Genomic DNA, 23,168 nt, shown 5'->3' on the forward strand with positions numbered 1-23,168 from the left:
TAGCTAAACCGCTTTTCTCTGTGAAGTGGCTGACTGTGCCACTGGTGTCGGCTGAATAAGTAGACCAGGAAGCCAATGTCTCGGGGCCACTAAGGCGCGAGCTGTCTCACTCAGGGTTTCTCCAGGCAAGAGCCTCCATTTCTGCAGGTACATCGTAGCTGTATTGCCAGAGCCCTCTTGTGGGGATGCTCATGGAGTTTTATGGCCTTCAGAGCTACACAGCATTTTTCACGCCCTGTGCTGCACTCTGCCCGCAGTCTGAGGCTCTGTGGGTGTTTCACCCCAGGAGCCGCCCAAGGCCTGGGACCGGAGCCCTGCCCCACTACTGCAGGATGGTGAGATGGAGGCAAAGGGGAAGGCTGTGGTTAAATGAGTTTAAAAAAATTAATTTTAAAAAAAAGTACTTCTTAGGACCCAAGGTATTTCAGTGATTTCCCCCCCTGCAAAATTTTGAAAAAAATGCCCTTTTTCAGAACTCCTCCTAAAATGAGGTGCTCTTTGGTAAGCCAGAGAGTGAAATTCCTTATTGAAAACATTACTTTTAGTTCCAAAAGTTAAAAAATTAACAGTGGAACTCTGAACTTTTAACATAGGGTGAGGATCTACATTCTTCTGTGTTATTGCTGCAATTTTATTTCACACTTAAACAGTTTCACCATAACAGAAGTAGTTGAAAAGGTGGAAGAAGGTGTTCACCTACTAAACTGTAACGAAGTTTGGTAATATAAGCTTTGGATATATTGACTGAGAGTCAAATGTAATAAATAAATATCCCAAGTAGAGTAATTTGCATTTGTGATTTTTTGAGTGATGTATAGGTATTATCTTGGGCAAAGCTGAATGTGTTCCTGGATTGGAATACCACTTAAATGTTTGGGAAAGAGCAGAATCTCAATGGCAACTCTTTCATTCTTTAGTTTTCTAAGAATCTGTAAAAATAAAATTATAAAAACATCTCAGACTGTACTTTTCATGTGTTTGAGGAATCCACTCTAAAATCTGTTAAACAAAAATCTATTTTTCAGGTTTCTTATTCTGCACTACTTTGACTATTTGTTAGTCTGAAAGGAAATAATTTCTGTTTGTAAGAGGGTTGTCCACCACATCTGTATAAATTTTCATAAATGAAAGTTGTAGTGAAATAATGGGTATATTGGGAGAATGTGATATCCATATTCAAATATTATTAGATTTGAAATCCATATATAAAATATATCAGAGGATAGAACTGAAGTGTTAGGGTTTTCTTTCTTTAAAAATGTAGATTATAACCTATAGCTGTGAGGTGAATGGATGATAATTTGCTATGGAGACATCATTAACAATTGTAATGTTGATTTTTCAGATTTTTATACTTTTTTATATAATTATACACTTTATTATACTCATACTTATTTATGTAACTCTTAATTCATGAGTAATTTCACACTCTCTTTCTCAAATCTTAGCCATTTTTGTTTGCTTGTGTCTTATAATTTTATGTTTCAGTCTAGAGTGTCAAAAAGGTTTTTTGAGCAATTGGGACCTAGTTCACCAACAACTGACTCCAATTTCAGTGTCAGGGTACTTTTAATCTGCACCATGTTACACTTTACATTTGAATTTGCGCCGGTACTGTTATTAATGCTGAGATCTCTTCCCTTTCCCTTTCCGACCCCTGGAAAGCTTGGAACATGTGTTGAGAGTCCCCATTGTATGTTGCAGGATGGTTTCACGCCTTTGGCAGTAGCTTTGCAGCAAGGTCATGACCAGGTGGTTTCACTGCTGCTTGAAAATGATACGAAGGGGAAAGTCCGTCTTCCTGCTCTTCACATCGCTGCTCGCAAGGATGATACGAAGGCAGCAGCTCTGCTCCTGCAGAACGACCACAATGCTGATGTGGAGTCAAAGGTCAGTTGTAAAAAGAAAAAAGGTTTGATGCTATTAAGTGCTGGCCACATGTATTATATCCAGTGAAGATCTTCCCTAGGGTGAAATATTTTGCTGCAGAGTTACACATAACTTTCTCCTATAGTGTGTGATTACGAATAACATTTCATTTACTTCCTTTGCCTCTTTCTACCCCATTCCCTTTTTGTTTAAATCAGGGTTAATTTCTCCTGTAGAAACTTTGCAAATGGAAAATAATAAGCAAAATATTATTAGAATTATTCTCTTGGGAATGAAAGCCACTCCTGCAGTGGTGTGCTATAGGTATTGTTCAATTAAGTTGTTTGATTAGTTGTTTGTGCAGTTGCTACTTTAAGAACTTTGGTAAACATGTAACAATTAACATTCAAAATACTCAATCATTCAGCTTCCATTCGGTCAAGCTTCCTTCGTGTGCTGATTGTGCTGTCATCTGAGCTGCCATGCCACATAGCAATCATGAAGCTTTTTGCATCCATATCACCAGTGGTGAACTAACCGTTCATTTTTTCCCCCTCTTTGCTTCCAAATGTGTTAACCTAGATGATGGTGAATAGAACAACAGAGGTATATATAAATATATATATGCATCATCACTCCTCCATGACTTAGTGCTGCTGCATCATTTCTTCCTCCTCCTTTTTGCATCGCGTTTTATAGGATAGTACTTGCTTTAGATGAAATGAAGTAGCATGTGCTAGAGAAGACTGTAGTTTAGATACCAGGGCTTTCTGCAGCTGCAAGTAGGGTTTAAAAGTAAGAGTAAGCATTCTTGGGAACTAACGGCCATCATAAAAGAGCCATATTATGTAAGATGGAGTTTTCAGGGACTCTCATGGAGCATATGTTTATCAGATGTGTTAAGAGCTGCAGACAACCCTGTCATGTTGTGCATCCAGGTCTGATTTTAGGCTTCTGCATGACACTTACCTTGATGGTGTCAGCAAATAGAATGATCTGAGAGTGGTTAAATACCTGCAAAACTCCCAAAGCGGGGCAGTGGCAGCTAGCATGGCTTGCTAACAATTTAGAAGTGCATCTAGTTCCCATAAGGTTTCATACTTTGCAGGACTGATGGAATTGCTGCATGTTTTAGCATTACTTTAAAAGGAAGTAAAACTACTTAAATATGAAAATAAGTTGCTGAAGTAATTTTATCAGTAAGGCATCTTCTAATTACTGTGGTAAATCATGGTGTCTGAACATAACCCGGTGTGATTGCCCACAGTGGGAGATTGAGCTTTACGGCACTAATCCTTGGAAAAAAAAAAAACCATATTAATAATTTAAAATTGTCTTTGATGTTGTTTTCATTTGCATCTACTTTGAATTAATAAAAAATAGTTAGCAAGTATCATTAAATGACTTGTATCTGAACTTCTGCAAAGAATCTCTAAGAGATTTGACTTGCAAGACTGACATAATACTGGTAACAACTAGGTACTTCTAGTTAGAAATTAATTTCTTGTAAAAGACAGATTGTTGCTTTAATACTCAAATGTTTTGCTGTTCTTTTTCTGGAATAACTGAAACTTTTATCCTACTTCTGGTCTTCTAGAATAATTATGTTAATTTTTTTCCCTCCTGCATAGCAATGTGATTTTATTTAGACTCTCTGAGAGTCTATAAATAAACGTCAGTGAGTGAAAACTAGTACAGAATTGGAATGATGACTTGCAGCAGACTCCTATTACTAGCTTTTGTCAGTGATGTGATACAAATTTTGGAGTACCAATGAGATATAAAAAATAAGTATCTGTTGGTTTTGTTTTGTTTTGTTTTTTTTTCCAGAGTGGGTTCACTCCCCTCCACATAGCTGCTCACTATGGAAATATCAATGTAGCTACATTGCTGTTAAATCGGGGTGCTGCTGTGGACTTCACTGCAAGGGTAAGTGTGGAATCTTAGTTATGCTTAGTTTGCTTAATCATCGCTTTGAAACACTTTTTCCACAAAGGTGTGGAAAGGTACATTGTTCTTGCCAGCCGAGGGGCCTTGTTCTGTTACCGTACAGTGTAAAGGGGGTTTCCCTGGGCTGCTGAACTTGAACCTCAGCTCTTCGAAAACTTCTGTTTTAATCAAAAAGAGCTCCTATTTTCATAGTTCCAGTGTTGCAAAAGGTAGGCTGGGATTCAGTGAGATGAATGCTTCCACCTGTAGCTTCAACATATGGTAGGAGTGCTGTCCCTGTTCAATTGTCCTCAATAAGCAGTTGTTTCCAGTGAACACGAAGTGCAGGTGTACTGGTGAATAAAGCAGCTGTGCCTTCACTGCACATAAGAGAGTCAGATGATACGTAAAGGAGATCTGAGAAACCGGAGAGGTAGAAAATGAAATGAGGTATAGAAATGGAGGGCAGTTGATGATGAGAGCTGTATGGCAGAAGCCACAGTAGAGTGGGGGAACTACCCCTCCTGACCCTGTAAGCCATACACCAAAGTCACAACACAGCCCAGGGAGTGACAAGGTAGTTGCTCAGATGTATGAAAAAGGACCGGGAGCCAGGAGGGAAATGGTATGGGCTTTCCTGGTGTTCCCTCGGTTCACTCTGGGCTGGGTGGGAAGCAGCTGACCGGTGGCTTCAGCTGCGCCTTCTTGCCTGGGGAGTAAGTCCATCCTCTCACAGGAAGCTTATCTCACAGCCTGGGCCAAAGTTTGACCATATCTACTGTCAAAGGTCAGGCCTGTCAGAAGACCAAAGAGGAATATTAGAGTGAAGGAGTGTGGTCAGGGTAGGGAGGATGTGGGAACAATAAAATGTAAGCAGAAGTGTAAAGGACAGAAAATGTCAGAGGGAAGTTATATATAGTTGGAAGAGCAGGAAAATAAATAAATTTATATGGACAGGGATACAGCAATATGAAGGACAAGGAAAGAGATTGTGCCAGGCATGAGACCAGAGACAAAAGAAAGGCAAATGCAGAGGTAACACAAAATTTAATGAGCCATGATAGAGGGCTAGAGAACGGTAGGGTAGAGAGGACGTGGGTGAAGAGCTGAGTAGGTGCCATGAGAGTATGCAAGGCTTTAAGAAGTGGAAAGCAGGGAGAGTGATTAGGGACATACACATAAATAGAAAAGGGACTAACATTCAAAATAGGTTAGTATTGGAAAATGCTGGAGCTAGAACTTCCTACTGAAGTTCTTAAATATTTATTTGCTCATTAGCTTCTTCAATAATGGCTTGGGCTGTATGAATAAGAAGACGCCTATGGAATATCTGCTGACACACAGCCAGGAATGGTTGTCAGTACAGAAAGTGTGCAATAGAACATGGAAATGTGTTGAAATTCCTAGTGGAAAACAGATCAAACTCTTGGCTAAAGAATACACGTATTTCTCCTGTTGGTTTCTCCAACAATCTACCAACCAAGAAACAGGAGGACCTGATATAGACTAAAAAAAAAACCCAAACCAATGAACTAAACAAACAAACAAACGACAACAACAAAAAACAAAAAAAAAAAACCACAACAAACCAAAACAAAATTAGGCAGTGCAAGAATTCGGCTCACCAAACCTTACCAAAACAAATCCAGGGAGGAGATGTGGTAGTGGTCCCTAGGACAATAGGGAGAGAAACTCAAGGGAGCAAGAGGCATTCAAACTGAAGGCAAATGCTGACGTTAGAGTAAATAGGTATAAACTGACCATGAATAAATGTCGTCTAGAAATGTAGATATTTAATATTAAGTATTGATAGTTAATATAAATTAATTAATAATTGTTTAATAATGTTAAATATAAGTAAGAGGTTCTGGAACAGCCTTTCAATTAAAGTAGAAAAAAGGAAGAAAACCCAATGTGTATTTAAGATTATATTTATGAGGGGAATTATGTGATATGGATAATTCAGCAGCTCCTTTTCAGAGATTTTGATAATGTGTTGTGTTTTTTACTTTTACAAGAGGAAAAGTACTATACTACTGCTTAGAGCATTTGCCACATAGTAAAAAGCAAACTGTAGTATTTTCTTTTACTTTGGATAGTTTGTATATCTAAAAACTTGAATGCTTCTGTAGTTAAGGAACATATTTACATGCAGCAAACGTTTATGATAAGCATTGCAAACCCATGAAAACAATAAAATAATACCATGTTTATTTAGCATAGAAACTACTATTGTACTTATAGGACTTCTCACATTCGAAAACCATACAAAGAACCTGAACAGTTATTTTTTAGAGATTGTCTGTGACTAGTAAGGGGAGTTGGTGGAGGGTGTGATAGAGCGGGCATAAAAATTTTGAACAAAGACAGACCGAGAATGTTTGCCTTAAACTGTAAGTAAGAGTGCAGGTGAAAAGTGTTAACGCTGGCCACTATTCATCCAACATAGCATCATTCAGTGATTTGTTAATGAAGATAAATCCCCAAAGCTAAAAGACATTGCTATAAGGTGTGAACCAGTACCTGCTAATGCTGATGGGAAGAGTACTAGCAGATACTGAGTCAAGCTGATAGCTGAGTATCAAAGGTAAGGATCAGCTCTCATGTATCCCCCACAAATGATGTTTCCCAAATCACATTCATCACTAAATGTATTTCGTTATTGGCAAGAGAGGGGTCCCAGGTTAGATCCACATGAAGTTCACGAGCTAAAAGTAGATTTGAGGGTTAAGGGTTTCTGGGAAGCTTCTAACTATGTGTGCTTTACTTTCACTGATAACATTGACCTCTTATTCCCAAGTCCTTAAACTGACAAAATTAGAGCATTAAGGCATTTTAAATGGTCATAAGCTGTGGCATTCAGTATTTGATAGGCTTTAATCACAGGAGCAACGAAGATGAACAGGGTCTTGGGTCAACTCTTTCCCACTCAGAAACAAGATTAGGGATTAGCAATGCTACTGCACTAGCAATTAGCAGCATTTAGTACCAGTACCACTAAACATCATCTGCCTATTCTTGTTTTAATAAAATAATAAATCTTAGGCTTCAGCAGCTCTGTTCTGGATTAGGGACATTGATAGAGAGCACATCCAAAGCAATAAGGCCATCCTCCCCTCCTCTTTAAGATCTGGAAAGTCCAGGTTCTCCCTCCAGTAGCTGTCATCGTCAGAGAGAGGCAGACTGCTCAGATAGCTGGGGAAGTGCAGATGCAGTGACATCATCCCGAAAGAGCAGTGGGCTGACACTGTGACTCAGAGCACTGAATGGCTTGTTTGTGCTTGTGATAGCTGGGTGGGGGCATCCGCAGAGCACATCTCTACTCTGTGGTGGTTGCAAACCTAGATAAAGTAGCTGTGACAGAAGGAATTGTAGCATAAGTAACAGTAATATGGACTTGAATTATTTTCTTTAGTGCTCATCAGACTGCAGGTAAAGAAAGGACTTCACAGAAAGTTAGAGTTAGGTTCTGGTAGAGCAGTGAATTTGTAGGCAAACAGAGCACCAGTATAAGCTGAGCGTAAAGTGTAATTATCAGCACCAAGTAACAGAGCCCTTGCTTCATCCTTGATTGCCCAAATTGCAAAACAGGTAGAGATACTACTAGAACAGGTACTAAAAATGACGCACAGGTACAGACTGCCCACTGCCACCTCATTGCCTCTTGTTTTAATTTCTGTAAACAATATCCACGATGTGCTGTCTCCTCTCTGGAGGAAAGGCCCTTATTTGAGTTGTTGACAATCTAAGACAAGCAACAGAGCAAAGATATGGAAGGGCTGTCACCCAGCTAAAACCATACTGTCTGTATGTACTGTAGCTTTCAGGAGTACAAAGAGCTGGCTCTAGGATAGGGGTGTCAAATGCACTTTGTGCTTCTGCAAACCACCAACAATTTTTCCTTTGTTCTCATAAAATAAATATGAATCAACACTACATGTCTATCTCTCCATTTATGTTTAAACTATTTAGGCAAGTGTCAATTCCGGGGAGAGATTTGAACAAGAGCAGAGGATTATGGTAACAGAAGATGCTTGTGTGGAGGGGGCAACACAAAGACAAATGAGGGAGGGCAGGATAAAGAGCCTGCTCCCACCATAAGTGTAATGAAGGTGGGGAAGGGTGGAGAAAATGTGGATGGACATGTAGGATGGAGGCAGATCTCTGAGCCTTAAGGACGAAGGCAAGTGTGGTGAAAAGAGAAGCTGGTGAAAGGATGTTAAGAAAAAGAAAGGCAGACCTGTGGCAAAGGAGATCTCTTCAGCTGCTGTGTTTTCAGTGCGTTTCTGAGAGGCTCGAGGGAAGAAAGAGGTTCCAGCAATGAAGGCAGGGAAAGACATGAGCTTGATGATGGCTCTCAATGTGTGGGCAGGAAGTGAGCAGTGGTGCTGTACTGTAAGTAAATGATGTCCCCAGTGATATGCAGTAGCAGCTGCTCCCCTCACCCCTGCCGGTATACACCTGCTTGCCTCTCAGCTGTCATATACTCCCTTGTTCCCTTCTTTCATTGTATCTAAGAAAAATAGGCATAGCTCCAGGAGCTCTTACAGGTGTTACAGTGCAGGCCAGCCTGTGTACCTGCTGACTGTAGAGGCTGGGAGGGTTGGAAATGTACCTGCTTTTGGTTTGCACTCTTGCAGCCCAGTGACTGATTTCATGTCAGCTGTTCCATTGAACTGCATTAGCACTTCTGTCTGTGCTTTCTTCTCTAGTATTGCTGCAAGTGCAGGGAAGATGGCACAACATGGAAAGTTCCCTGTGGGATGGATGGAGATCATTTCAATAAATCAGCTTGTGATGCCTCTGATTCTTCTTATTTACAGCGAGGCAGCTCCAAGAACTTTCATAACCTCAGTCCAAGTGAAACAGGATCTCCTGATTGGGCTGGATGTTTGCCATTTTGTAATGAAGGAAAAATACTCATTCCAAATTGCTTGACTTCTTGGGCTTAAACTCGGCGATAAACCTGTCACAATTACTGGCAGGGTATGCATTGTAGAAGTAGCAGGCATTTTATGTCTATTCATCACCCTTTTTCTGTAGTACATTTTTATATGTGTGGCTATGCCTCTCTGAAACCCTTCAAAGCTAAAGAAATCCCTTTATTGCATCACCATATTTCCCTCTTGCTTAACTGGGAGGCAATCACATATGGACTAAAGAAGTGGAGAAAGAGAATAAAGGGTAACTGAGGGTGAAATCAGTCTCCTTTCTTAGCCAGATTAACACTAAGTGCAGTTGCTACCTGGGCTTGGAAGGATTGCAACAATTCCAGGCACCATTCTCTTATCTGACAACAGCACCTGACGTTGGAGAGGTGCAGATAAATCCTAGTTACAAACTGAAAGAAGGCCAAAGACATTTAAGTCAATCTATTTTATCAAATTTTTCAACAGGAAAAAGTAATTGCTATTATTTTAAGAAAAATATTGTTCATCAGCCACTTGTGCCCTTGAATCAAACTTCATCTGGTGTGTTACCTAGAGTTTTAATAATTTTGGTATCTACTTTCCCATCTTCTGGAACTACCAACTAGTGATTAGTATGGAGAAGTGAAATCCATGAAGTGGACTCTCCCGTTCCAGGCTTTCAATTCAGGAGATCTGTTGTTGGCATACTGTGACCATACCTGTAGTGAAAACTGCTGTGCTCTCATCCTAGCTGCTGCTTCTGGAGCTGGATGTTGTTGCAGGGGCTTCATGCCATGGGCTTGACTTTGTTTCCCAGAATCAGGTCTTCAGCCTGGGGTTGGGTGGGGTCCTGGAGAAAAAGGACAGGTCACAGAGGGATTTCTTCTTCTTTATCTCTACTGCTCCCTTCAAATTTGTTCTAGACTGCCTTGCACTTTGGTATCTAGGACTTGGAAAGGTGCATCTAGATACATGCTAAAGCAAGTAACAGGTATTGGAAGGAATGAGAAACAAGTTTCCTTATCAGTCTACTTATACCAATGGTATCCTGTGCAAGAAAACTCTTCTGCGATAAATCAGACCTCTGCAGACTGCCTGCCCTTTCCTCTTCAGGCCTTGCTCGGGCATCCCCAGGAGCAGTGCACAGGGAGGGCAGGCAGTTTTATCTGCTGCATCCCAGCCAGCTGCAATGGCGATGTGTTCAGGCTCCCCTCTGCTAATGCTGCAATAGAGATTTGTGTCCAGGCTGCTCTCTGCTAATTCACCATCAAGAAAGTGCAAATCAGTGTTTCTCCAAGGCTGCTATGCAGACCAGGGAGGTGAGGAAGGTCCTTTAAATAAACTGTGTTTTCTGGGAATATAATTAGGAAAAAGTTATCTTTTGGAAGTTCACAGAGTCTTCAGATATCATTCTTCTGTCTGAGATTATCTTTCAGTGGAGAGATCTGTCTAGCCCAGGTGAGGAAATGCCTCTGAAGCTCCACCTGTCTCTGAGGAGCACAGTGGGTAGAAATGAAGAAAGAAATTGTTCTCTGCAGCTTCCAGAGCAATGGTTGAAAGAAACCTCTGTGACCCCCACATCCACTCTGTGTTTGAGCAAGTCAGAAGATTCAGATAGTAAGGGAAAACTCCCCATGAAGATGATATCTGCTCATTTACTTCTTGCCAAAGCAAACAAGAGGTAGTCACTGTGCCATAAAACTGCATCCAACCTTGTGAACAGCCTTCCTGATATACAGCACTCCTTCTTCTAGAAGAGATCTCAGTTCCACTGGGACTGGGCTTTGCCTGCAGAAAGTTTGCTTACTGGAAGGTTGAGAAAGGATTTGGTAATTTTGAGAGGGTGGTGTGAGGACAACATGCATTAATGATGACCCTGAGGCTGAGGAGCAGAACACCATTAGCCCATCAAAAAGAGCAGGCAGTACGTAAGTGACAGTAACATAAGAGAAAAACATCTTTTTATTTCCCTAGTGGTAGTTTGCCATAGCAGCTCTTTGTTGTACTCTTCCTTCTTTTCTTCCGGGATTCAATTTATACATCTCAAGCCTGAAGAAAGAGAAGTATATAAGCATTCAAGAACTAAATTAGCACAATATAAGACTTTTATTAAGTAGAGAAGAAAAAAGCTGAAAAATTATGCACTGTTGTAAGGTTTCCTGGAAAGCATCTGGTTGTGTGTTTGTGTTTGTACCTATAATTTCTTTAATTTCTGAAAGTCCTATACAAATCTCAGTGAACCCCGTAACTGCTACTAGAATATAAAACTTTTCTCTACAGGGGTTGTGCTGTGTTGTAGCTCCAGTTCTGAATTGCAGAAAAAATACAGGAGAGAATATTGAGTGTTTTCATATACAACATGTTGATGTAGCTGCATAGTTGCATATGACAATCTTCATATACACAGCACAATCTTCCCATACCTTCAGGAACTGGTAATAGTGGTAATATCCATGCAGTGTTGTTGATGACAATTCCAGTATATGACAACCACCAACCAGCGTTACGCTTTTTCCTTAAGAACCCCTAATGATGGAGGGATTTTCCAGACTGTGCAGGAAATCTCTGCTTTAGCAGTCTGCCTATTTTCAGCTTCTGTTTTGTTCACACATTCTTTGTCAATATTAAGCTCTTCCCAGAGTCTGCTCTCAATTGAGAACTGAGAAGGACAATCATACTAAATTCCAAATTAATTTGAACATTTTGGTAAGAAATTGTTTTGGTTTTTTTTTTTTAAATCAAAGATAAAGAAGTGAAATTTTTGTGATTAAAACTACACTTCACTGAGGGGGCTGGGAGGAGAGCTGAGAGATGAAGGTAAGCTCTCTCATTGGTAGCGAGGAGAAATATCAAGTCCCCATGCCGCTGGCAATGGGTCTTCACAGTCCCTATGTGATCTGCCAGTCAATCAGCATTTAAAACAATTCAGCACATGGCTAGGAGAGGTTTACCCTTTTTTGTGTGCTTTTTTATAAAGCTACACGTGAGAGCTTTATGATATGATATGATACTGCAAGTGCAAACACTTACTTGTCTTGTTTATTATTAGCATCCTTATGCTTGTAAGCTCAGACAGTCTGATGGGAGAAAGAGGCAATCCCATAGGACAGCATATCATACCAGAAACCAGGGGGAATTCTTCATTTTCTAAATGCATTAAAATAAAACTACAAGATGTACTGTGTTTGCACTCTGTCAGTTTTAAGTTTTTCCCTATTTTTTTCTGACTTCCTAACCATTTGTGTTACTAATTTGTAATAGTATGGAGTAATTCTGACTACTGTGGTGAACTGTGATGGATAATGCCATGTGTCAGAGGGGAGTTGATCTCATTTCAGATGGGAGATGTAGGTGGCTTACTGCTCAGCACAGCATAACTCAAACGTTTTTCAATTTTCTTGTGAAGCTGTAGATAGAGACATGTAGCTGAAAGGGCTTAGTGCTTCCTTTGGTCAGGCACAAGCAAAAGCCACTGAACGGAAAAGCAGGTCAGGTCACTCTTCACCCATCATATTTCTGGATGTTGTGAGACTCCGAAGGAAGGCACAGGCCCTGTGTGAGAGAGTGGTGGCTGCAGCAGGGAATGGATAGAGAAAAAGGGAAAACAGCCATCCACAGTGTTGTGACGTATAGAAAAGAACTGCATGCATCTAATCTGTCACACTTTGAGCTATGTACAGCTTCAGAGTGCTTCAAGTCATATATCCCAGGAAATCTGCCAAGGGGAAGAGGAAAGGCTACGTGCTAGTTCATAATCCTATGAGCATTTCTTGCATAGCTTTAGGTTGTTATTCTCACAAGTTGTTTGATATTCCCTGTAGAATTTGTTAACTCTCAAGTCGAATGGCAAGTTGGATCTCAGTGTCGAGGGGTCTACCTGAGACATTATCCAGCATTTGATATTTCAAGACCAACAGCAAGAAACACTCGAACAGACATTCTAGATCTGAACTACATCTTTTAACGGCAACTTTTTGAAGGCATTTCAGCTTTATTACTGCAGGAAAACATCTTCAAAAGTTTCCTGATTTACTGTTCTATCTTAAGAACAAAGGGATAAATTTATAGAAGATCAAACAGATAAAAATAGAATGAAAAAACAGCAGATGCTGTTGATTTACTGAAGAATTCAGAACCTTACAGTTGGTGTCTATACTGTTTCTGATACCACAGTTTTAGTGTTAATAACCCACACCCAAGCTGCACATATTACGAAGATTTTTTTATCTCTAGTTTCTTGTGACGAGTACAAACAATTCAATTTCAAGTTGCTTGCTTTATGTTTTGTCATCAGAAGCATTAATGATGATGTCTGTTTATTCGCTTCTCAGTTCACTTTCTTAATTGTCAGATGAGAGATGGGAAGGGGCGATAAGTGTGATGTGTCTAGGTATAATTCTTTAAGCCTTGGCACAACACAGTATTGACCAAAGACAAGTTACTTGCCCTGAACTTCAGTGTGCAATTATTCAAGCATTCACATAATGCATCACATCATCTGTTCAGGAGTCAGAATTCTCAGCCAGCAGAATTATTATTTCATATTGTTCTCTACTAATAAAAGCTCAAATAGCTAAATGGCAGAATTAAATTCTGAGTAGAGACCTGCTCCCTCTCTTTTTTCCCCTTCATTTCCCCAGAGTGTTTCCCTGAGCTGTTAGGGCTGAATAAGGCTAAAAATGTTTTTTTTCTTCTTTGTCTCTTAATTCTTTTTATGAACTGTCTGAACAGGTTAGTAGAGAACAACAAAAACTGCATCCTCCTTCCCAGAGAATGAGTTTCCCAGAAAAGAGGAGCTGAGTTTGATCATCCATAAGGACAGATATTTCGCTGTGCATATAGGGTTTCATTTGCTTGATTCCTCCTGCTCAATTCTTTATTTTAGGGTAGCTGTGTGTAGTTGGTTTTCCTAACAAACTGTGTCTGAAGTGATCACCACCTTTAACCATCCGTCACTTCCTAACATGAACTTGCTGCCTATTTTCAACCAAATGTAACTCAAGGTTGCAAGATCCTAGAGACATTAAATTCATATGTTTTTCATAAAGGCAGATGATCAAATGCACGAAAGATGGACTGCTAGCTCTCCAGCTTGCAGAAGTGAGCTCAATCCTTATTAGGTGCTGGAGAATTTCCCCATGTTCCCAGCCAGTGTGCTTGCCCCCTGTCAGAAGCTCAGAGGCAACTGCACAGGAAACAGGTCATGGTAGTTTCAGTACTAACCAGAAATAGGAAGGTCATTTGAACAGGACTCCTTTTTGACCATGAAAATGGATTATTTTTTTTTCTGCCTGTTGCAAGCAAACAGTGTGACCTAAACCTTAACTACTAAGCAGAAGTCATAGATTTTGGAGTTGAAGTATCTGCCAGTGCTCATTCATCCACTCTAGAATCAACTCTCCTTCATTTGAGGCAACAGGAGCCTTGAACGATTGGACTGGCAAGGAATTAGATCCAAAGTGCACATTCTTATGTGATTATATCCTCCCCTGTGCTGCACTAGATTGATTTAGGTTGGTGTCAAGATGAATGAGAACCAGAATTCTAATAGGTATTTGTCCTACCTTTTGTAATGCTATCCCTTCCTCCTCCATTTCTTCACTGATGCTTAGAAAAGGTATTTCTTCTGGTCTGTGTATGACACAGTAAATTATTAGTAGTAATGTATTAACAGGGCACTAAGGTCTATTAGACTGAGTTAACCTCTTTGCCCATCAACCCCAGCAAGCAGAAAAAGGTGGTCCTTCAGTCTAAATTACCTGCAGTACCCTTTACTTGAAGACATGAAAGTGATTTCCGTTACTGTTTTTTCTCAGGAAAGTAGAATTCATCTTGCTTTCTCCTTCTGATCTCAGTAACATCTTTCCTCCTGGGAAGAGAGGAAAAGCAGAACGTATTTCCTCATAGTTGTGTTTTCTCTCCTTTTTTCTTTCCTCTTTGTGGCTGATATAGTAATATACTGACCCCAAATTATATCTAGTGTCAACTCCCCGTCAAATAGAATTAATTCTTTATTTCAAAACCAACTCACAAATTGCAAGTTAAGCAATCACATGGCTTTACCTCCCTGGGAGGACTAGGTATAGCATACTTTTTGTTTAATGTGTTAAGCGTCATTTTTATTTTACTTCATTTTCTAAAGAAATGAGAAGCCACCCTGCAATAGTAGTCACTTTGATGCTCTAATGATCATTAACATTGGAGAAAGAACCTCTGTCATTTCATCTTCCTAAAATATATTTTACCTCTGTGATAATATTCATTAGCACTTTCTAGTAGCTGTGCGTTAACTTCATAGTGAAATTACGTGTAAATGAAACTGTAGCATACTGGATTAGGTACTCAGCATCATTATTAAGCTGTGAGTCAGCTTGTCACACCTGAGAGAGGATCTTTTTTCAGTGCTGGTTTTCTATCACTCCATTCACCTGCAGTTTTGAGGAAGCGCTATTAAACGGTCTGTTGGCCAGGCAAGACACTCGTACCGCTCTCCAGCTATTCAAGGTGATGGGTGCCTTTCTGATTCATTCAGCCATAGGACACATGCTCACTAAAATTTACCGCTTTCTGCTCCGTCACAGAGAAGCTGGTTTTCCACAGCCAGCTGTTTGCGCTGACCCTGAATACAAGGAAACATGTTCTTTAAAATTCTATTTGCCTTCATACAGTAGCTGCATGCTCTATTTAAATAATTTTATTTTTACTTGGCTCTGTGTGCTCAAATATATACAGGATGTAGCCTTCACACACCACAAGATAAAGGATTCATCTGAGCATGAAGAAACGTCCTAGCTACATCTCGTTAAAAAAGTGTGTTTGTGCGCACATGCACTGGTTATATAAGTGTCCTCGATGTGCAGCATCACTGCATGCTGCTGGCCTGCCAGGCACCACTTAGGGAGCCGTGTACACGTATTTACAGTCTCACTTGAAGTACAGTATTACATCGATCAGAGGAACAAATTCGGTAGATGAAATTTGTGATGTAACTGAAACGAAGGTGCTTACCAGGCTTTCATAGTTTGCTGATAGGGTTCAGAAATAAATACCATTGGCATCTTGTTGCTTTTGAATTAGACCTACAGATGTAATGGTTTTATTTATTTTCCATGGCTCCTACAAGGCCACTGAAGTTGTGAGGTGTGATTCCTTATCATTACATGCTCAGAAACAACCACAGCTGAATTAAGTTGCTAGGGTTTAGTCAGTAAAGTTGCATAAATTTAACTCTTGTCCAAAAGCTGAGAACTGAGGCACAATCATATCTTCTTATAACCCCAACCAAAACTTCAAGGTTTGTCTTCACAATATATATGTCAAGGTATCAGGCCAGTAATTCCCATATGTGCATAAACACAGCTTCCCTTTGCTTTCATACTCCCAGGGAAACTAAACTGTTTCTAAACTATGCTTTAGCAAATTGGGCCTAATTCATTCTGTGAGCAAACTGGTCATGGAATTCATGAAAGAAAGTTATATGGATACTTACTTTCATGTTTTTTTCTTCCACAGAATGATATCACGCCGTTACATGTTGCATCGAAGAGGGGAAATGCAAATATGGTCAAACTCCTACTTGATCGAGGAGCTAAAATTGATGCCAAAACAAGGGTAAGCTTAAATGTGAACGCTGGGAGTTACTGTGTAGAATTCTTGCCTCTGACCTGTTAGTTGCTGTATAGCTTAAATCATTCATCTTCCTGGCAGGCTACCATAGCTGCACTGCATTTATTTTTTATAAAAAGGTTGCAGTAGGATGCTAACAATTTACATCTCTTAAAGCAGTGTGTGAAACATCATGTATGGCAAAGCTCAGAACCAACGATTTTCCATGTTCTCTGTAGAGCATTTAATTAGGAGCTGCTTCTAGCTGCTTGGGGGTGGAGGTGAATGTACAGGAAAATACTAGAAGACAAGAATTCAATACCGATATTTCAGAATTTGAATGCTAAAAGAGTAACTTTGAACTGCAGTATGTGTTTGCCTTTCATTATCCACAGGGCAGTGTCACTGAGCACGATGTTGCTGATGAGTCTCATGCAGCTCAGCCTCTGTCTGACTGGGTGCTTAGCCGCTGGCTTGGATTTGTCAGCAAATGTGCTGGGCGTAGTGACGGTTTGCATCAGGTCAACACCTGACTCGAGTCTGAGTGACTTAAAACCTCAATGCATATGATTATATCTAAATGCTGTAGTTAAAACCCAATCAAACCAGTTTAGGGATATTTTATTTACCTACAGAGTGGCAAAAAGAGAAGGAAAAAGTTCAAATTTTTGGAAGTAAACCTTGAACTAGTGGTGCTGTGGGCTCTCATGACAGTCTTCACAACATGCTCATGTGCACATGAGGTAACCTTCAGGAGCTGTGCCTGTAGCTTTTTGACAGTTGTAATTTTCTTGAAATATTAGCTTATCATCTATCCATCTTCCATTTTTAATTATTCTGTGTAATTTCCACTAGAATCATTCTGAACAAACCAAAGGTATAACCTAAGAATCTTTTCTTCTGCAGTTATTTCTGTATCCACAGGTTTCTGTTTGGTTTTCCAATGTTTCAAGAGTCTCTGAGATTTCTTGCAGTGCTTGTTGGGGCACATTTGTATTTTTTATTTCTGTAGCAAATTCAGAAACTGGGTCAATTTATTTTCTCATCTCTTCACTCTCTCCACATGTTTTTCTTTAGTTCTTCTTCCATTTTACCTTTAGAAGTCACTCATGATTTCTTTGTAAAATGTTTCTCTTTTTTCTAATTGGGAAATATGGAAGAGATGACTTTTCATGGATAACGTGAACAGTGAGTATAATTTCTGGACTAAAATACCAGCCTCCTACGTGTTACATGGGGGCTGCCAGGCTGAGGGACATGGGCCTACCATGTGGTGGGGAGGGCCACATTTTTGTGCCATGACAGATGTGCATTTGGTCAGAGCAGGGAGAAAGTGACACAGCAAGGGACTATTTGCTTCCTCTCCACAAGCATTTAAATGGCCCACTGCAGCTGAAACGTTGGGGACCACTACTTTAAACAGTTGGAGTCCAGCTTGTTCTTTTCTTTTCGTTATGAAAATCTGTGATCTGCTTAATTTTCTGTATCACAGGCTCCAGGGTCAGACATTAGGATAATTTATGTAACTAAAAATACAGGCTGTGACGGAAACAGGATCCAGGAAAAGGGCAGAAGCATTAACAGCTCCTGAGTCTGGCAGAGCTTCTCAGTGAGGCAAAAGGCAATGGATCAGTGTGGTTCACAAAGTGGTGGTTTGTTTTCTCTGCTTCCCCCAGAGACTGCCTGTTTCCCCAAATACCCATCCTCTCCATAAATCCGAAGGAATTTGCATAACTTCTCCTGCTTGTGCTGTACGTGTGTCACTCATTGTTGCACTTCTCTGGCATTACCAGAGGCATCGCTTTCTGGCAGTTAGTGACTAAGTGGAAGTTTTGCTTCCGGCAGCACTGACTCATCCTGGCAAGGGTTTACCAGCCTGTGGTCTGGGCAGTGTGTGCCTCTGCTGACGAGACTCACTGAACAGAGCAGACAGCTGCATGATCGAGAAAAGGGAAGAGTACCACTGGAGTCCCAGACATAGAATGGCCTTGGAAAATGCAGGATGGCAAAAGCTGCAGTCATATCCATCCACAACAGCATCACCACTACTGAATGTATGGAATGGCACAGATACGTGTAACAGTCACCCCTACCAGTTGGATAACCAGCCTTGTGGTGTTCTACGAGGGGCAGGCGCGGGTGCTGAATGCACACACAACTTTAAACAGATGGGATTTGCACTTGAAAATAAGCGAGGCTCCTATTACCAGATTTATAAATGTGACACCTCTCTTCGCACCCCCACCCCACAAGAGGTTTCAAAGAGATGAGCAGAATTTTTGAGGATAAAAGATGAGCAGAATTTTTTTTGTTTATTAAAATAGTTTTTGTCTTGGACACCATGATATTATTTAATGCAAATGTTGGCTATGGAACACAAAATACCTCCTTAAAGGTGAATGGCAAAGGTTCTGTACCCATATGAAAGGACAAAAATTCTTGATAATTGCTTGTTTCTTTTGCTCAGAGGCAGAAATTCCCTGGCCTTTGTTTCTCCTTCATCAGGTCTGTAATTCACTTTTAAATGAGTATGCATAAGATACTGGACCAAACACTAACAGGGCCAGGATTCGCTACTCTGACTCTGGGACAGATTTAGCTATTCAGTTGTCATTTTGTGATCTGTTCCTGCAGTCCATTCTCTGTATGGAGTACTGGAAATACGCTCCATGTAATGTCTATTTTTTTTTCACAAACATACTAATTTTATAGATAAATTCACTTAAAGCCTTTCCTGAGCATTAAATAAGTTGGGGTAATGATTTCTTTTCCCGAGTCACTTCCATGAGCATTTGTGTTTGCTGCTGGCAGATGGTCCTGGAGACTGAAGTGCTGAAGTACTGCACGAAAGGTTAATGTGAAGGGCTAAATCCTTATTCTGTTTAAATTATTGTAAAAGTCATCCATGAGCTCCCAATTTCTCTATATTCATTAGGACTAGGATTTGATAGCACCATAAATATTGTTGCACACCTGCAAACTGTAGTTAGGAGTTCACATAACATGTGAGCATATGAGGTTATTTTCAAAAATGATCTTACAATTATTTTGAGGCTCAGCCATCTTTTTTTTTTTTTTCTTTTTTTCCCTTTCAGTTCATGCTTATGTTGCGTTGTTTATTTTAACCAGCTGGTTTTCTTCTCTCTGTCCTTTTTTTTTGGTGCGAGATGTCTAGCAGCTGGTACTTGGGGCTTTGTACTGAATTCTTAAGGGTACTCCTCAAGAACTATGTGCTGCTTTTGTCCATCTAGGGTAGCTTTTATCGTTCAGGCTTTTGACTAACATTCTAAGCAAAGACCTATTAATACCTCCTGTAACATGTTTACTGAATGTTGCCCTAATTATTTTTTCTCTGTCTTCCAGAAAAGACTTTAAAAAATAAAGTTTAATTAGACAGGTTGATTAAATTAGCTTGATTTGCTTTGACGGTCTAATAATGTATATGCCAAAGTGAATTTGTGTCTGAAGCAGGCAGCAAGCATGTTTTAGCATGGATTAACAATAAGTGTTTATAATCTTCATTCTACTGATTTTGCAGCTAAATAACAGGCCAGCACTCTTATCTGCATAAAAACATGTGGGATATGCTCTTTTAAGATGCATCAGATCATACATAAGCTGCTTCAGAAAAGCCACATGTGGTTAAGATATAACTACAAGAATAACACTGACTTGGCACTATAAGTGCATTTTGCACATGTGGGAGGAGCAAACCTCATTTGTTGCCCTACTCTATGGAAGGGGCAGTTTGCAATAATGCCAATGAAGAGAAGAATTCAGGAGACTTAGAGCATGGAGGGACAATGAGGTACAGAGTCCTGTTAGGCTGAAGCACAGAGACTTGCTAAGCAGTGATGGGGATGATAAACCCTGGAGGCAGCAGTAATTGTTCCCCTGGGGAAGCACACCTTCTACCTCTGGCTCAGGGGAGTGGAGTGCCTGGCACACTCCTGCCAAGGCCATGGACAGGTTCTGGGATTTGGCTCAAGGTCTGACAAGCTCTTGCTAAATATTTGCATCACAGCAAAGTTTTTACTGGGTGTTGTGCTTAATTTCATCACTCATAGACTGTGTTAGAAGCTGATGCTTGCTGATGTAAGAGTTGTGGTACTGAGGCTGCCATGGATTTGGGGTACAGCCCAGAGGACCCCATTGCGTGGGGGAAATCCTGGGTGGGCATTGACAGGGAAGGGGGTAGCTGGGGAGCACAGAGAGGCTGGTTCATGCTTACCCATGCTGCTCAGGGGTCTCTTAGAGCCACATGTGGTGGCAGGGAGACACTGCAGCAGGGAGGTTCAACTGCCTGCACCATCGTCTGCTAACCTCAAGCCAGTTGTGACCCCAGTGTAACAAGATCAGCGAGCTACACAGGTATCCTAGTCTCAACAGGGACCAGAAACAGTGCTTAGATCTCATTTATTTGGAGGGTGTGTGTGTTTGAAATAAAAGCTAAAGAAAGGGCAGCAGCCCCAGAGGTTGGTGTGCAATGCTTATGGGAAACTTGTGCCTAAGCAGAACTCCTCCTATTGACCTCCTGGCTTTGCTGGAGCTGCTCTCAGGCTCTCTGGAGGGATAGATAAGACAGATGATATGATTTATCATGTCAGCACATACTTAGAGTGCTTAATCTGCAGATTATTGTCATAATCATTTGTAATGGTTTTTCTGAGCCATTGCAGACTATCATATTAAGGCAAGTTTGCTTCCTAATATATGTAATATATTTTACGCTTCACAAAGTATAGTCTATATGAACAGTAAATAAGCAACTAGAAAATCTCCTGACAAAATCAGTGAAGTCTTGCTGAGTTCAGAGCAGTCTCTTTTAATCTCAGATTCTCTTTTTTTACACAAAATCTTTCTGTGATCTGTGTTTTAGATTGCCTCTACACATTTCTTTACAACTTCTAGTGCCATATAGCAATTAACCAAGCCAGGTGAATATACAGTGTCTTTTCAGAATACAAAAAAGAAGATCTCTGCAGCTAAATGAGCTGTCTTCAAGTGTATTTGCTTTTTACAGTGGGAGTCCTGACATCTTAACAATAGGTACACACTGGTCCCAGCAAGCACCTACATTACGTTATAATGTTGTGTCACACCGTGTGATGCATCTGGTGGTGATGACTGCTGTGTGGACTAGAATGAGCTCTAGCTGGCCAAGCATGACTGCCTGCTGCCTTCTGTGCCACAGGAACTTTGTCAGCTGTAGGCACAAGCTGGGCAGGCCTGGGCAATGTGAGAGAGTTGGAGCACTGTGCTCTGGGGAGCACCGAAGTAGTTTTTAAGGGTCTACTCTAGCACATGAAGGTGATCAAATGTGTCTCATTCTCTGTGAGCTTGGTATGTGCTACCGGTGGTACATTTGTGAAATTAGTTGGGGGGCATAAAATCTGGAAAATGTTCCTTAACTTACAGTTTTGTGCCTGATCTCCTTGAGTATCTTTCTTTGATAAGCCTGGAGAATATGATAACTATAGGAAGTAAAAAGAATAAACCATCTAATGAACATGATCTTCAGCTCCTGCCTACAGGTCTCTAGTTACGAACCCTGCTGAGTTTTGTTTTCTTTCCCATACATGTTTGGGGTTTTTTTTGTGGGCGATATTTTTATGTCAGTTGTTTGTGTTCTGCTCAGTACTTCATATGCCCTTGCCTGTGGAAACTACTGGTATGGGAAATACGCATTACCTTTTTTAAACACTTCTTGCAAAGCTACAGCAAAACATTTGCAACTCAGCGGATAAACGTACCATTCATGGGTTTTGATATCTTTTCTCTTCATCTTTTCTTACATGTTTTGAGCAATACATCTTTATTTTGTGTAGTATCATTTTAACAATGGGCTGAAATAACAGAAAGAAGCAGAAATGACAATAGCATCAGCTCCAGAGATGACAGTAAGAACATGGTGGGCCAAGCTGTGTTCATCTTGCATGAACAAATGACTCCCTCAGTCCTGATCAAGTTAAGTCTGAACCAAAATCTTTTCTTCATCTACAACAAAAACATATGCCTTACTTTAAGTGGAAGAACATGCACAATAAGAACCATACAAGTTTTAAATGAGACTAGCAGAAAAAGTTAATCACAACAATTTTTCTCCTATCTTTCATAGGCTTATTAGGAGAGGGCAAGAAAGTAGAAGCAGGAGAGTGTAAGGCTCTCTGAATCACTACCTGCCTCTCCCTGACTGCCCTCTACACTTTGCAGGCCTTAAGCTGATGTTCTAGTAGAGTGTAATGGTTTAGGAATTATCAAGAAAGAATATTGTAATTATGCATGGAAAATATGTCTAAGGAGGCATCTTAATAGTACTTGCTACATAGAGAGACAGACAGAGAGGGAGTGCGTGCGTGTAAATTGGCAAGCACAGGATGTGTGAGAAGGAATTTTAGATAAGACTTTTTATAAAAATGATATGGCATACATATTTTGGACAATACAACATATGTGTTTTTAAGAGTGACAGAAGACACTGGAAAAAGGCCCCTTCCTTTACGATTTGTATTTGGAAAACTAACATTCATCTTTCTTCCTTATTAGTTTCAACCTTTCTTATGAAGACTACTCTTTTGACGTATTTAGTGAAAATACAATATTCTTTCTGTGTGACAGTATCTCTGCATATTTTTGCTTATAACAAATCAAATGTTTGCTCTTACTAATTCTGAAAACATTAATTTTTTTTCCTTATTTTTCCTTGAAACTATGACATTACTATTTGTAACAAGCACTATGTCATACGGCACTGAAAAACATGTGACTTTACTCACAGTTACTCAAGGCATATGTGCTATCTTTCATCACAGCACTTGTGCACAGCAGGTTACTTGAGCATTGTAAACAGGGTAT

The 23,168-nt window shown here is 40.2% G+C and overlaps 1 protein-coding gene across 3 annotated transcripts in view; it reads left to right on the forward strand.

The window, feature by feature from the left end:
• Positions 1-23,168, forward strand: part of ANK3 (ankyrin 3) — a 311,217-nt gene that overhangs the window by 167,620 nt on the left and 120,429 nt on the right. For all 3 annotated transcript variants that reach the window (XM_068400123.1, XM_068400124.1, XM_068400125.1), the window contains exons 6-8: positions 1,705-1,890; positions 3,700-3,798; positions 16,221-16,319. In XM_068400123.1, the coding sequence (XP_068256224.1) occupies positions 1,705-1,890; positions 3,700-3,798; positions 16,221-16,319 (384 nt within the window). The remainder of the gene's footprint in view (positions 1-1,704; positions 1,891-3,699; positions 3,799-16,220; positions 16,320-23,168) is intronic.

Source organism: Nyctibius grandis, chromosome 4 (genome assembly GCF_013368605.1).
Source record: "Nyctibius grandis isolate bNycGra1 chromosome 4, bNycGra1.pri, whole genome shotgun sequence".
Lineage (NCBI taxonomy): Eukaryota > Metazoa > Chordata > Aves > Nyctibiiformes > Nyctibiidae > Nyctibius > Nyctibius grandis.